The sequence below is a fragment of the Haemorhous mexicanus genome, chromosome 3 (assembly GCF_027477595.1).
Source record: "Haemorhous mexicanus isolate bHaeMex1 chromosome 3, bHaeMex1.pri, whole genome shotgun sequence".
Classification (NCBI taxonomy): Eukaryota; Metazoa; Chordata; class Aves; order Passeriformes; family Fringillidae; genus Haemorhous; species Haemorhous mexicanus.
Window position 1 is genome coordinate 103,918,747 of NC_082343.1, and position 14,421 is coordinate 103,933,167.

The following is a 14,421-nucleotide window of genomic DNA, read 5'->3' on the forward strand; positions in this document are numbered from 1 at the left end:
GTCTGAGCATATAAAGGCAAACATTAGTTAAAGTCTTGCATAACTGATACTGCAATACCCTCTTGTGGTCAAATAAAAATATTTTGTCTGAAATTTTTCCTCTATAAAAAGCCTCTCTAGGCATCTTTTCCTTTGACTCAAAGGAAGTAACTGCCATATTTCTTCCAGATGAATTTGTAGTGCATATTATCACTTGTCTTGTAAAACCAAAAGACTAACCTCAGTCAAGTTCTTCTTCAAAATGACAGGCCCTGACATTTGCTTGTCAGATTAACTAACCCCAAAACAAACTTCTAAGCAAAGGTCATCTTTGACAGTGACACTGATAATTATTTTTCAAGTTTCATGTCCCCAACCAGAAAAAATCAAGATGTCCTAATCAGTTTACATTGATGCATGTGGCATGAAGCCACAATAAACATCAACCCTCAGGATGAAAAGATGTACACAGTAAATCAGTTGTACCAATTCAAATGAACAAATAAAATGCTAAACTGGCAAATGGAAAAAATGAGGGGAAAAAGTTCAGTATCCATGCCAGGTCTGCTGGCATGGATAATGAGATCACTCAAGGGCATAGACTTAAAACACATGCTTGTCATCTTTCTGTCCAGTTTATTTGGTGGTTGCAAGTCATCATTTGGAGGCTGTCCTCAGTAAAACAATCAGTTTTAGCTTGTTATAGTTTAATTTGCAGAAACTGACTTGAAAGAATGATCAGAATTAAAATTCGATCTGATACAGGAACTTTGTACACAAGAATTAAGAGGAACAGACTTCCCATCAGCATCCTTTTCTGAACAGATCAGGAGATAAAATCCCAGGCACTCTGATTTATGCATTGGTTCTTCCAAATGTGCCTCAGAGTCCTTTTAAAGCAATCAGATGCTAGTAAAATGCTGTTCTCCAACCAGCTGCACACACTCCAACTTGGAGAGGACCCTGGACCAAATGCAACAGGATAAGCAGATTTCACAAGAGGAACAAGGACAACTACTAGTCTAGGCTGAAAAGCACTAAATTTCTTCACTCCATGACAATGCTATGTGGCTACATGACTTCTTTTTCTTTTTGGCTGAAAGAGATGAAACTATTGAACTATTCATGTTTCAATTATCTCAGAAAAAATATCAAATAAACAGAAAGCCTATCAAAATTTCATTCAAAACCAAAGGAAACATAGGGGTTTGAGGTGGAATTAACCTTTTCTTAAGTTATCACAATCTTCAAATTCAGAATAATTTTTAGAAAATTATTGTAGAATAGTAGAAGTATTTCTTGCTGAACTTGCCTACATTAAGTGTTTGGATTGTTGTATAATTGTAACTACTGTTAAAGAAATTATCTGCCAAATTCAGTATGTGTTTCCCAATACTGCAAGCAAATAAGTTTGCCAAAATCCCCCTGAAGAAGTAGATTCAAAGTTCATTAGCATTTACCGGAAAGATGAAACAAGAGGATAGAATTCTTCTGGAACTAATCCTCACTACTCAAAAACAAGTCAGTCAAGAATTTCAGAGGAAATTTATACTTTAAATACTCTGTTTTCCTGCAAGGTCACAAATACTTGAGGAAGTGAGTTCATCCCACAGAAGCCTAACAGGCTGACTGCAAAGACAAACACTGACTTTTTGGACACTGTTTTGAAAATTCTCACTTTTTATACTAATGACCCTTTATAGTTACTTAAAAACTTCTCAGAGTTGCTTAATACCTTCTGCAGAACTCTCCAAGTGCTTAGAAAAGACTTTTTTTACATTTGAAAATAAGAAACTTTCAGAACAGATTCCTTGAAACACTTAATTTTAACCAAACATCTCTGCCCCAAACAGAGTTCAAGGACCCAGCAGCTGTCACATTGTGTCTCTGCTCCTCTTCTGGTATATATTCACAAGTCAGACGTTTCCAATAGAGACAGTAAACACACAGGGAAACCAGCAGCTTTCAGGAGCTTTTACTTCTGCTACAAAAGTCCTCCTGACTACTCAGCAGCAATCTCCACAGCATCCTTTGCTATTAAACCAGACTTTATTGTTCTGAAGATTTTGAATAGAGGCTGATCTCAGCTGAAATCACCTTGTAAGGTAAGAGTTTGCTGGTTACATCTGGAGATCCCGTTGCTTCCAATTACAGTCACTTACGAAATTGCTGTTACCATGAAGACCCCAACAGCACTCAAGCAATGATGCAACATAAAGCAGTAGGAAAGGGGCATTAAATAAGAGGGAAGTAAGACAGCACTGAGCACTGCCTGTCAGCGCTGCTGTGCACGTTTTTTTTCTGAAAGCACTCCAAAGCAGCAGCTGAAAGAAAATGTTGGGAGAAAAGAAACTTTGAAAGTGCAAAGAATAGATTTCATTTTCTGAGAAGTCACAATATGACTAAAAAGGCTTGGTATATGGTGAGTCTCAAAATGGACAAGCTGGAAACAGGTTGTGGAATCAGAAGAAATACCTTGGTTAGGTCTCAGCAAACAGGAACCACACCTCCAGGGCAACCAGCCCCGGCTCCTTCTGTGTCCTAGCAGCACCCAGCTGAGCAGAACTGGCAGCCACTGCACAAATGGCTACCTGGGCCTGGGCAGACAAGCAGGTAGACCAGGTCTAACACAATAAGATCTGGAGAGTCTGTGAGGCTGAACAGAGAGGAAGGAGAATCTGGTAAGTCTCTTGTTTCAGTTCATGCTTCTTTGGCTTGTCTTGACGATGGTCCTAATAGTCCCTGACAGCATTAGGGCTTGATCCAAAGCCAACACTATCAAACAAAATTTGCTGCTGCAGGGACTTTGGATCAGATCCTAATGCCTTCCTTTCTAGGGTTACATTATCTCTGCTCTCCTTCACTGGACAAAATCTGTCCTAATATCTCCAGCATGCTGGGCTTAAGCTGAAAATCGATGCAAAGAACTGCATGCTAAGTATCTTTTAGCTTTTAGAGATTTCCACAATGAAGACATAAAAGTGCCAAGCTTTATAATTTATTGCAGACACACTGATATTATCACCTCTTCTCATACTCTTGGAAATGGCTGAAATGGAAGCTGGACGGAGTGTTCTGCCAAAATACAATTTTGTATTCCCAGTCTGTAAATCTACTGAACTTGCCCCATTGTTACGGTATTTCAGCAGACTGCTGCACACGTACAACCTAAGCTTTGGCTGTGCACGCACCAGTGACCCAAAGGAACCCAAAATTAAGATCCTGTCTCTGCCACATATCTTGAGTAAGTGTTTATGTTCATACTTCATCAGTATGTCTATTAGAGGAATATTCTTGGTAAAATTAAAATCAGCTCCATGTCCAGCTTCACACTGCCCAAGCTAAAGGAAAGGGAAGAAAAAGAGTATCACTCTCAGGATTTTCTAAAATGGGAAACGAAACCACCCAAAACCTTCACCCCCTTCAGCCTTCCAGAGGAGATACAGATGCCAGCCCTGATTTCCCCAGAGATGCGTTTGCAGTCTTGTCTGGCTCTGTTTACTTGCGGGACAGGCTGATGCCAAGACTGTGACGCAGGCAAAGCCAGGGCAATGTTACACTCTCCCAGTTATGCTGGGACACTCAGACTCTTGCTCAACAGGCTCAGCCTGTTCCATACTCATTCCCTAGCTAAGGCAGCAGGAAGGACTCTGTGCCTATCCCTGGGGTTGACAGTCATGAATATTGGTGCGAACTCACTTTCATGTGTAATGCAACACATCATACAGCTGATGTATGTTCTGCTTTCCAGTTTTAGCTATGAAGACAGAAACTCTTGCAAAAGGGTAGGATAGGCTTGTGAAGACCAAGATGCCTAAAGATGGATTCATCAAACTACATACCCTACAGCCTGCAGGGGACTGTCCTTCAGTTCCACATTCCTGTCCCAAAAACAATGATGGAGAAAGGCTTGTATGCATTAAATGGTCTGACTTGAAGCAGATGTAGGGCAATGCCTGAGACCATGACATTTGTCACTAATTAGCACCACCCAATAGCACCCAAACCTGATAACACTCAAATAATGGCTGCATATCAAGATAAAAAATTCTAGGATCTCAATGCTGTGCCGGTATACCAAGTAACATAATGATAGCCAGAACAGTCATAAATTAGATTTTATTTGCACCTGGGGCATATCTGCACTGGACAGGGGAGTGCAGCACAGAAATCCATTTCTCCTAGTTACACATGGTACAAGGCTGTGCTGTACAGACAAGCTCAGCTCAGAAGGATGTACAGCTTCAGCACTAGTTTGATGAGCTTAGATGCAGCAGAGGTAAGCAGCTCAGAGTCAACCCAGATGTCCCTTGAGCCCTGCTGCAGATACAGCTGTACAGAACTGTTTCCTCTCTTGACTCACATTCCTCTTACAATAGTGGGTGAACTGATGTTTTCTCCATTTCAGGCTGAGGAAAGCAAAAGACAGAATATCAAAGGACTTGCCCTGCAGTCCCACATCAGATATAGAACAGAGCTGAAGTGCAAAACTCAGGTCTTCTGACTCCATGTGCTCCTAGCACAGCTGCCTATCTGCACAGAATACTCCCAGGATGTTTGCCTGCAGCAGTATGGCTCTGGGAGCTCCTACCAGGGACTTCTGCCAGCAAAGTATTGGTCATTTCAAAAATAAGGTGCTGTATCTTGCTCAAGGCATTGGACAAATGTTTTCTAGAGCAACTCAGAACATGAATAATTTATTTGCATTTGCACAAGGCATTGTGGACATGATATTCTCACCTTCCCTTAGCAAAAATAACACCCACTCCTCATATAGTATGGAAATAAAGAAAACCCTGTGTTTTATCACCAAAAAGACAGGTTTTAGTACAAGGAATCTGCAGTATAAGAGCTGAGCTGTATGTGTCAAACTGAGCAGTTGAACAGGCATTCAATTGTGATCAGCATTAACCAATTTATTTAAAGACAAAAAATTTGACATTATATTTTTTACTTCTATTCCAAGGCATCAGAAATGGAGTTTCCTAAAGGACCATGACCAAATGTTGAGTTTTGAACAGACATTTAACTGTCCCCATGCTCTTTTTAGTTTTCATCAATTTGAACTAGACTAATATTTCAAATTGAAGCATACCTAGGCATTACTGGCAAATTCTTTACTACTATAATCTTTAGGAAAAACAACAGAGCTGAAATGTTTTCCTCTGCTACCTATGTGTGTTCAATCTGTTTTAATGTTCACAACTTGGCAAAAAGACAGGTGCTGGAAGAATCAACTTCCTAGGAGCAAATTTGTAAGATAATCATCTTGCTGAAACCCAAGCCACTTACTAAAAATAAAAGAAAAAAACTCCCACATCACAACCATTTTAGAGCAGGGTAACTTCTGTCCCAGATAACATTTTATGCAACACATTTTAAAATTATTCATTTCCTCTGTTATCCTATCATAAAACAACAGGGGGGAAGAAAACCCCAATTGTTTTGCTTTATTTCTACAACACTTTCATGTACATTCAGTATGATATATTTAAGTACATTTAAATTCTAATTTCAAAAGCAGAACTGTTGATATTATAAGCACTGATATTACAAATAATTTCAGTAATTTGTACTTTTGTAAGAAGCAATTCTTTCAATTTTGAAAAGTATTATTGGTCTTTGTTTTATCCAGGGTAAGAGAAAGGAGCAGAAGCCAGTGCCAAACTGTAGGTCTGTGTTCTCAAGCAAAGTTCCCAACTCAACCAACCAAACTACTGGCAGCCAAATGAATACTGAGCTTGGCAGGGCTCTCGTAAATATGAATTCTTCAGCAGTGCTGCATGAAAGAGGAAACTTGAGGGTGAGCTCCAGCTTTCTTAGTGCTTCAGTAACAATATCACAGCAACAAAGCAAGTTCTTTCAAGGGTAAAAACAGATCTGGTCCAACAATGCTATAACAGATGATCCTCTTCATAGTTTGGGTGACTGTGCCATATACAGTCAACACTACAGATCTCATCCACCCTCCCATGCAAATCTGCAGCAAGGATGCCACTAACATCTGAAAAAATGAGGTTACAGACAAAAGACCAGTTCTTCCTGAACTTTTTCTCCTGAAAATAAACAATAGAGGTCTGCTCTGATGAGTCGCAACATAAAAAACACACTTTCAGTTCTGGAAGCCAGCATGACAAAAACACAGCACCTTGTTGCATTTCATGTAGTTAGACAAGGATTCATCAGCTTCTGTCATCTGCAAGTTTAAAACCTGCTCTAAAGAATAATGCCTAGGCACATGAGACATGCTCTGTGCTTTTCACCACTCCCTGCTGAGGGAGGGAGACCAAATATTTTTCACACTGGCTTTCATTTTTGTTTCTGTGGATTTGCTGCTCTTCAATTCCTTTCCCTTATGCTTTTTTTTCTGGTTTAACTGATGGAAACTCATTGACAAGGAAGCAGGCTTTCACATTTTGCTCTGAAGGCGTGTTGGCTCAGCAACCTGTCTTACACCCTCAGGATTGTCAACCTTGAATTTAACAGGTTCATAGTCCCTAAAAACTGTGGTTGCCCAGGGAAACTATCCTCAAGCTAAATCAACACAACAATACCAAAAACCTGTTCAGCTAGTGCATCTTCATTACACAGGTTGAAACTTTATGGCCTGTTGTTCTGTAGGGAAAAATCTGCAAGGAGCAGAGCATGGAGAGGGTACACACAAAATCTGTCCTTTAAGCTGTATGTACCTTCTGCAGGATCATGCTCAGGCCTAAGTGGAGCTCAACACAGAAGCCATTAGCATTGCCTTGACATAACAGGCTGCAATCTCTCACCAGACTGATGGAGATGGGTGCAATCACAGTTTGCAATTATAGCTATTTGTTTTTATAATTAGACTTCAGCGGCAGAAGGCAGCTCAGCAAACAAGGTGACCACTGTGACCAGTGTGATCACTGATCCAAGTGGTCTCAGGCAAAAAAAAAAGTCACTGTAGCAAGAAGAGCCAGTCCCACCCCCTGAAGTCACGACTCCCAAGTGTTTCTCCTCTTGGCTTCCTCAACACATTGACAACTGAAGGATCAGGGCTTTCAAGATGACTGCTAAGTTAACTAAAGAAGGAAGACCACATCATGGAACTAGCCCAGGTGAGAAGGGCTGATTCCACTCTGTGCAGACATGAGTGATGATGGAGAACTGAGTTCAGACATACCAAATGGGAACCATCCTTTTAAAACTTCTTGTTCAGCTGAAATGCTTTCTGCTCTCTCCTCTGAGCAGAAAGCTGTCCCAGGAACTCATTTGTCTCCTGAAAGCAGGAGAGGAAAGAGCAGATCAAGACTTTTCTTGTCCTTGTGCTGTCCAGAGCTTTTTCTGAAAACTGCACAGGCCACTCAGAGGTTAGACATTTTCTGGTGATTGCATAACAGCAAGAGACATTTCCCTTGCATGCCTTACTCTGGGTCACAAACTTTATACTGAGTGGTGGATGCCCAGTATCTGTCAGGCTCAAGCTCCTACTCATGTAAGAACATTTCATTTGTAAACCTAGGGGATTTTGTTTTTCAGCATGAAAGCATACAGAGCTGCATGTTTCCTAACCTCCAGATGGCACTCACTCTACATCAAGTAATCCACCAGAAAGGACACTAAGGCAGGGCTTAGTGCCTTTTTAATTATATTGAATAATTCCAGATTCTTGACTCTGTTTACTGTGTGTGAATCCAGAGAATCCTTCTCCCAGAGAGTTCTCGCAAACTGGAGGGCAAGAGGATGGTCTAAGCAGTGCATGATTTAATCCTCCCACTTCACTTAGAAGTAGCATTGTTTCAACTGAAGCACTTCTGGCAAGACCTTTTGACAAGACCTTCCTCATCTTACACTAAAGATGTGGGCTACTAATCAGAGTCTAGAGAAACAGCAATGGCTACTGGAGTATGGGAAGACATGTCATATAAGGAAAAGTTAAAAAGACTGTTAAAAGTTTAACCTGAAGGGAAAAAAGCTGTTTTGGAAAGGGGATAGCAGTCCTTAGAAATGTGTGCATTTCTGGAATGAAAAAACAATTTGCACTTCGAGGGAGTGTCAGGCAACAGCAAAAAAAAAGCTTAAGTTTTAGCATGGAAGAATCACATCAACTTTTTGGGAAGCTAGTAGTAAGGATAATACAGCATGAAATAGATTCCCTGAGGAATCTCCACCTTTGAAGGTTAAACACACACATCCATCATGAGGGATGTATTAAATAGGGTTTGTCTTTTATTGTACAAATTGAATGGCTGTCTGAAGAGCTTTTCACCAATTGCATGATGAACCAGAGCTGCTGGGAACAGAACATATTTTGCAAAAATAAATTTTCAAAAACATTCACAAATATTTTTTTTAATTCCTATTTTAATTGTATCATGCTTAAATAGATTTCACCTCTAAAATGCAGATTAATCACTTTTTTTGATTGAAATATATTTTCAATTTTTCTAACTACTCATATAGGATGCTTTTCATGAAGTCTAAATGTGTCTCTTTTAATCACATACATCTGAGAGGCCTCCTGACAGCCACATAAGGACACTTTTCAAAGAACATATTATGTCATGTCTATGAATGGCAACAACCAATTTTTTTTAAAAAAAATTGATGAAGTCTTTAGTAAAACCGTGTAGTCCTGTGTCTTTAATCAGATGAAGCAGCCATGGAGGTGCCAGGCATTTCTTGAAATGGGGACATGCAGTGGTAACGTGTACAGCACAGGAAAAGCCCTGCACTCCCCTCTGCTGTGTACTCCCTTGCAAGGTCACTTCAGGCCAACAGATCTCAACTGGAAACTCTGTAGGAATACCTGAAAAGGAGCCAAAGTATGCAATAATTTTTGGTTTAGTTGTTGAAGAGTCCAACCTTGAAAATGTAGCTCTGTGCCTTGTTGTGAGATCACACCAACCCACAACTGTGCTAACTCTTTTATGTGCAATTAATCTAACATCTCGACTTTCTGAGTCAGAGTTCAAGCTAATTGAAATTACTCTAAAATACTGGAGGGCAACAACTGGACAGGACCAGCTCTGTTCACCACAGAACTTCAATTCATTTCTATTCCCTGTTGAAATCAATTGCAACTCTTTAGCATTTTGACATTTTAATGATTAAGGGAGAATGCCTTGAGAACCAAAGTTTCCTATGTGGAATAGATCAGATAATCTGTGTGATATGGGAACATTGTGTAGAACTGGATAGCTGAATTTATTAAATTATTACACTTCCCCTAATAATTACACATAATTACACATAAATTATTTCACTGCAATTAGCTCTCCAGCATTACAATTCCAAAGTTAGTTTGGGTCTCTCCATATACAGCAACCTCCAGAAAAGACCTTCTGGGAATATCAGGGTCCTAATGAAAACTGCCTTAGCACCTGCAAGTAGAAGGCAGCAAACACACAATCTCTAGACTCCAATTTCATCCCAAGTTTAGCAGTCATTTTTCTTTTACAGTAATTAACCTTGCCAGCTAATCCTTATTTATATAAGCAGAGTGTCTTAGAAAGATTGGCTGAGATTATAATAGCGGTGAAATCTGTAAATAATCAGTGGAAATTCCATTTATCAGAGAGATTGTGTAGATATTAAACTGTGTGGCAAGTTACTTGTAAAGCATTCTTATGGTGTATCACTTGGGCTTCAGTTTAATAAGCTTTTTTCCCTTTTGTTGCCAGATCTCAAATTAGGGATTATCCATGTTTAAAGAATTCATTTTCTTTATTCCTTTCAGTTGGCACAAGTGGGTAGCTATATTCATTTAGTTCTTCCCTTAGTTATATACTGCTTTCTCTTCTATATTTTTGAGTATAGTTATAATAAAAAATATTTATAAAGTGAACACATGTTTCTAGTACATCTGGATTTTGTGTGTTCTCATTTTGAGTTCCATTTAAATTTAAAAACTGTGAAATATATATTTAAAAAAAACCATAACATACGTAAGTTCATATAAATCTGTGTTTCTTGTGCTTTTAGAACAGTCTTTGTATATAGCTCCCAGATGGCACCTTAACTATAAAGTTTTGTTTAATAAGGTTTTTTTATGACTGTAAATCCAGTTGTTTCTTAGAATCTGTATTTCAAACTGTTTCTTGACCTTTAGATTACTCTAAAGTAAAAAAAAAAAAAACAACTAAACAGGTTTTCCTACAAAAAAGGTCTCAATATGCTGTGAGACATATGATGATGCTGACAGGGCATCATCTGTTTGTATGCATTATGTGCGTACATATTCACATTGCTCACCTTCTAAAAGAAATAAATTTCTTATTAGAAATTAAATCAGACAACAGTTTTCTACAGTGGGGTATTTTTTGTTTTGTTGGTTTTAGAAACCAAAAATCTGTCAAGGCCTCAAGTTGCATTTCCTAAATCCTGCACAGACACAAACCACTAAAACTTTCCTAAATCTGAGTGCCTCTCTTAAAAACTCTACTTGCTAGTCTGAATCCATGTCAGATATGTTTTCCTTCTTCAGAAAACTTCATGTTTGTGTCAATGAATTCCTTGAAAGACAGATGGGTCTCCAGGTAACTCAGGAATTCTGCTGAAAGCTGAAGAGGTGCTGGCACAGGCCTGCCCACAGCCCTCTTCTATCACAGGGCATAGACTGACTGACTTCAGCTTGTGACCTTTCCAAAGCCTCCCTGAGAAGCTGTGTGAACCTACGTAGCTGCAAAACTGCCAGCACTTAAAAATGGAATTTCCAAGTGTCTGGGGTTACAGCCTCATGTGAGCACAAGGCCTTTATGCCAGGCTGATGGAGCAAAACTGCTGCAAATTTCTATTAACTGTCTCTTAACCCAGAGCAAAGTCTCAGCTGGCATATAATGATTGATCAATTGCATTAAGAAGTAATGTTCAAATAAACTGGCACAATAAATATAAAAATGATGACTTTTGGGTTTACTCTATGACCTGATCACTATGTGACTTAAAACTGTGGATTCACTTTGCCCAGTTACTAATAACCAAATATCATCACTGCACATATTTTATATGATCTGTGAGTTAACAAATTTTCCATGCAGTAACTCTTATGTCAACTGCAGGTGTTGCTGAGGAGAAACAAACCAAAGATGTATCCTAGAACCACCTGCAGCTATCACAATGCTTATTTAGCAGTTACACTGTTATGTCTCTTTAAAGCCAGACAGACTGAGAACACAGCGTTTACATCAAGTCTCTAGCACAAAACTGAATGGAATGCTGAAACATTGCTAGCACTGTGTTACCATAGAGATACATAAAAAAGCCCTACAAAGGCCAGAGTGAAACCCACACCTGGCAGCGTTTCAGACCCAGTGCGATGATGATCTTTGCTGGAATAAGCATGATTGTAACTGTAGCTGTTCCTCAGCGCTGGCAGATCCCTTTGCACCCTCTGGGAGAATCTTAAGACATTTAGCAAGAGTGCAGGAGGCAGCATTGACCAGGACCTTAGCAAGGGCTGCTGCACTTATATACTCACATTCTCAACTCTTGCTGGAGCCTCGTCTTTGGGCAAATCAGATGTAAGCATGGATCTAGAACAATACCAGTTCCAGATCCAAAAGCTGCAGCTCAACCTTCTTTCTGGGCTACAAACTCAATGCAGATTTTCTAACATAGACACTAGTTAGGGTATTTTCCTTCTCTTCTGCTCTTGCCAGATCCTAGCTTTGTTAAGCTTTTGGTTAGATTTTAAAATCTATGTTTGGCATTCTAAGCTCTTTCAGTACTACTTTTTAGATAGCAATATTATTTTAGATAAATGTCATTACCCAGAATGGCTTTAAGGCCATTTAACTCAGAAAAACATTCCACAGACCAAACACTGAGTCAAGAGGGTTTGGGGTTTTTTTGCTTATAGTACTTTCATTGAATTTTTTATGCTTCTGTTCAGCCTAACCTCAAGTAAATCTTATATAAATAAGGTAATGTTTTCAGTTCCCACAAATATATACAACACACTGCAGACAGAACCAACAAACTACACGCAACCTCCACTGTTTAATACTTGTGTCATGCACATTTGTACCATGTAACTGCAAACACAAAGCATACAGGGATCCATTTGACTTCTTTAGTAAGAGAAGGATCTTCAGATCAGAGTTGAAGCAGTGTGATTGTGCCACCAAGGAGCCTCAGCACAGAGATAATCTCCTCAAGGTGAGCGTTTATCACAACCCTGCATCAGTCTACTACTCAACAGTAAAGCTCACAGTCCTTGGGCCCTCCAGGTGTTCAGAAAAGACAACCAAAGGCAAAGAGTACCTAAAATCATAGCCATCCTTTTTCAATTTTGTTTTAAAGTCTTGATAATTTTTACCTTGTCTTAATTTTGATGTGTCTGGTGGCAGAATGGAGCCTCAAATATGCAGCTTGTGTAAGGACTAAAGTAGAGGAAATCACAGTCATGTGGCCAGAAGGGACCTCTGGAGGCCTCTAGGCCAAGCCCCTGCCCAAAGCAAGGCCAATGTTGATGTTAAATCACGTTGCTCAGGACCTTGTCCTGCTCAGTTGTGAAAATCTCTATAGATGGAGATGTCAAGGTCTCTCTGGGCCACTGTTCCAGTGTTCAACTCCATTCCCTCACACCTAGGTGGCTCATACCCATTTCCATCTTTCCAGCCCTCCCTTTTTGGTGTTTGAGTTCAGAGAAGCACTGCTGGATCAGCCAAGCTGTTCCTCTGCCTGCTCGAGTTCCAGCTCACCAGATGAGCCAGTTTTTGTTCTGCGTGCATGTTCTCTTTGAGTTTCAATGAACCCTCCTAATCTCCATTGTCCCCATCGCATGTTCCTGAGAGGTCCTGACAAATCAATTGCCCAAACAAGACAAATTCTGTTCTTCTGAACCCCAGAATCTTTATTCTACTATTTGTCTTCCTTATTTCTCTTGGGGTCTTAATTCTAAGGTCCTGGAGTCACTGATGCCAAGGCTGCCCTTTACCTTCACATTCCTTCCTTCTTTGTTTTTGAGTAACAAATCAAGCATCTGGGTCAAAAAAGAATGGTCTTGATGACCCACAAAAATTGGTTGGACTGCTCTTACCCCACTGGGTGCTCCTCCAGATAGCAGAGCGATTTTGTATTCCAAAGCAGCCTGTACCTACAATTGTGGGCTCCCTGTAATTATTTAAAGCTTCATCTGCTTCCTCTTCCTGATCAGACAATTTATAGAAGGTGCCTGCATAGTGTTCCCCACGCCAGTGTCCCCACCAATTTTGACCCCTCAGGTCTCAGCCAACTCAGTGCTTATTGCAACAAGCAGGGGAAAATTCCAGGCAAATATAAACTGTTTTGTGCAGAACACAACTTCCACTCATTTCCCTCTGCTCTTCCAAAAAAGCTTGAATCCTGCCACCCGTAATGAGCTGCACCATATTGTCCCTGTGGTCCCTAAGAGGTCACTGCAACTGTGCTGGTGTGTCTAATTCCTTTGGTTTCTTGCCTGAGCCCTAGGGGTTGACACATATGCTCCCTTTCCTGGGCAAATAAATGAGCCTCCTGTAACCTGTTGCCCTTGGCAACTCGGTCCACCCCAGCCTTCCTTTATGTATCTTTCAGGGACTGTCCCCATCCACACAGGTTCTTCACTGGTGGGAACTCCTTTACTGTAACCTAGAGCTGAAATTATCTATAAAATGATGGCAGGCAGTGGAAATAACCAGCAAGAGTGCATCCTCTGCATTCCTTGCAAACCCACAAAATTTAAGGCATTATTCTGTTCAAAAACTCAATTGTGATGCCAACATCATTACGTGGAAAAAAATCTTTTGGCTTTTTGTCCTTAGTTACTACAGGAAGATTATTTTCCTTCTCTGTGTTTTTTTCAATAGGAATCAACATGTGCATTCCCATTTGAGGTGCAACAGTGTTAAACCACTGCCCATTTGCTGCAGAACTCGCAATCTGCACTGGAGACTCGGATGCCATGAATTCATTTCCTGAACTGTAATTTGAAGGGGTCCTGCATTCTGCTGCAACTCACCAAAAATGCAACTTGATGTGGAACTAAATAATTTAGACAGACTAGGAAGAATTTCTCATACTGCTCACAGATTAAATTTTTCTTCCTGACTTTGGACAGGGCTGCCCAGCACAGTGACATCTGTTCCTTCCTTAAACTGCTGCTCAAATGGGCAGTGAACAGATGCAGAGCGGGGCCATTACACAGGGCAGGGGAGATGGTCAATCATCCTGGTTATCTGACTGCTTGCAATGCAAAGCAGGATATGTTTTTAAAAAGGTAAAATGCTGACTAAAGCTAAATATACTTAGTATCTTCTTAAATATAAAAATGGTTGAATAAAATGGGACCTGTTTGGTCATGGACCTGCTTAATAGTTTGAAGTTATTTCAGCTTCTTGATTACTCTAGAGAGGTACAAGGCAGTACACGTAACTGACAATTTTATAGGTTTTTTGGATCAGCATCCACACAGCAGTGCAAATATGCAACTTCTATCTTAGATATTTCTCT

The 14,421-nt window shown here is 40.0% G+C and overlaps 1 protein-coding gene across 1 annotated transcript; it reads left to right on the forward strand.

The window, feature by feature from the left end:
- Nucleotides 1–2,235: 2,235 nt before the first annotated feature.
- On the forward strand, nt 2,236–8,293 carry C3H2orf50 (chromosome 3 C2orf50 homolog). Its single transcript, XM_059843402.1, is given in 6 exon segments — nt 2,236–2,521; nt 2,524–2,660; nt 4,946–4,984; nt 5,319; nt 5,615–5,744; nt 5,747–8,293. Coding segments are annotated over 6 exon segments (507 nt in total). The 5' UTR covers nt 2,236–2,377; the 3' UTR covers nt 5,803–8,293.
- Nucleotides 8,294–14,421: the final 6,128 nt, after the last annotated feature.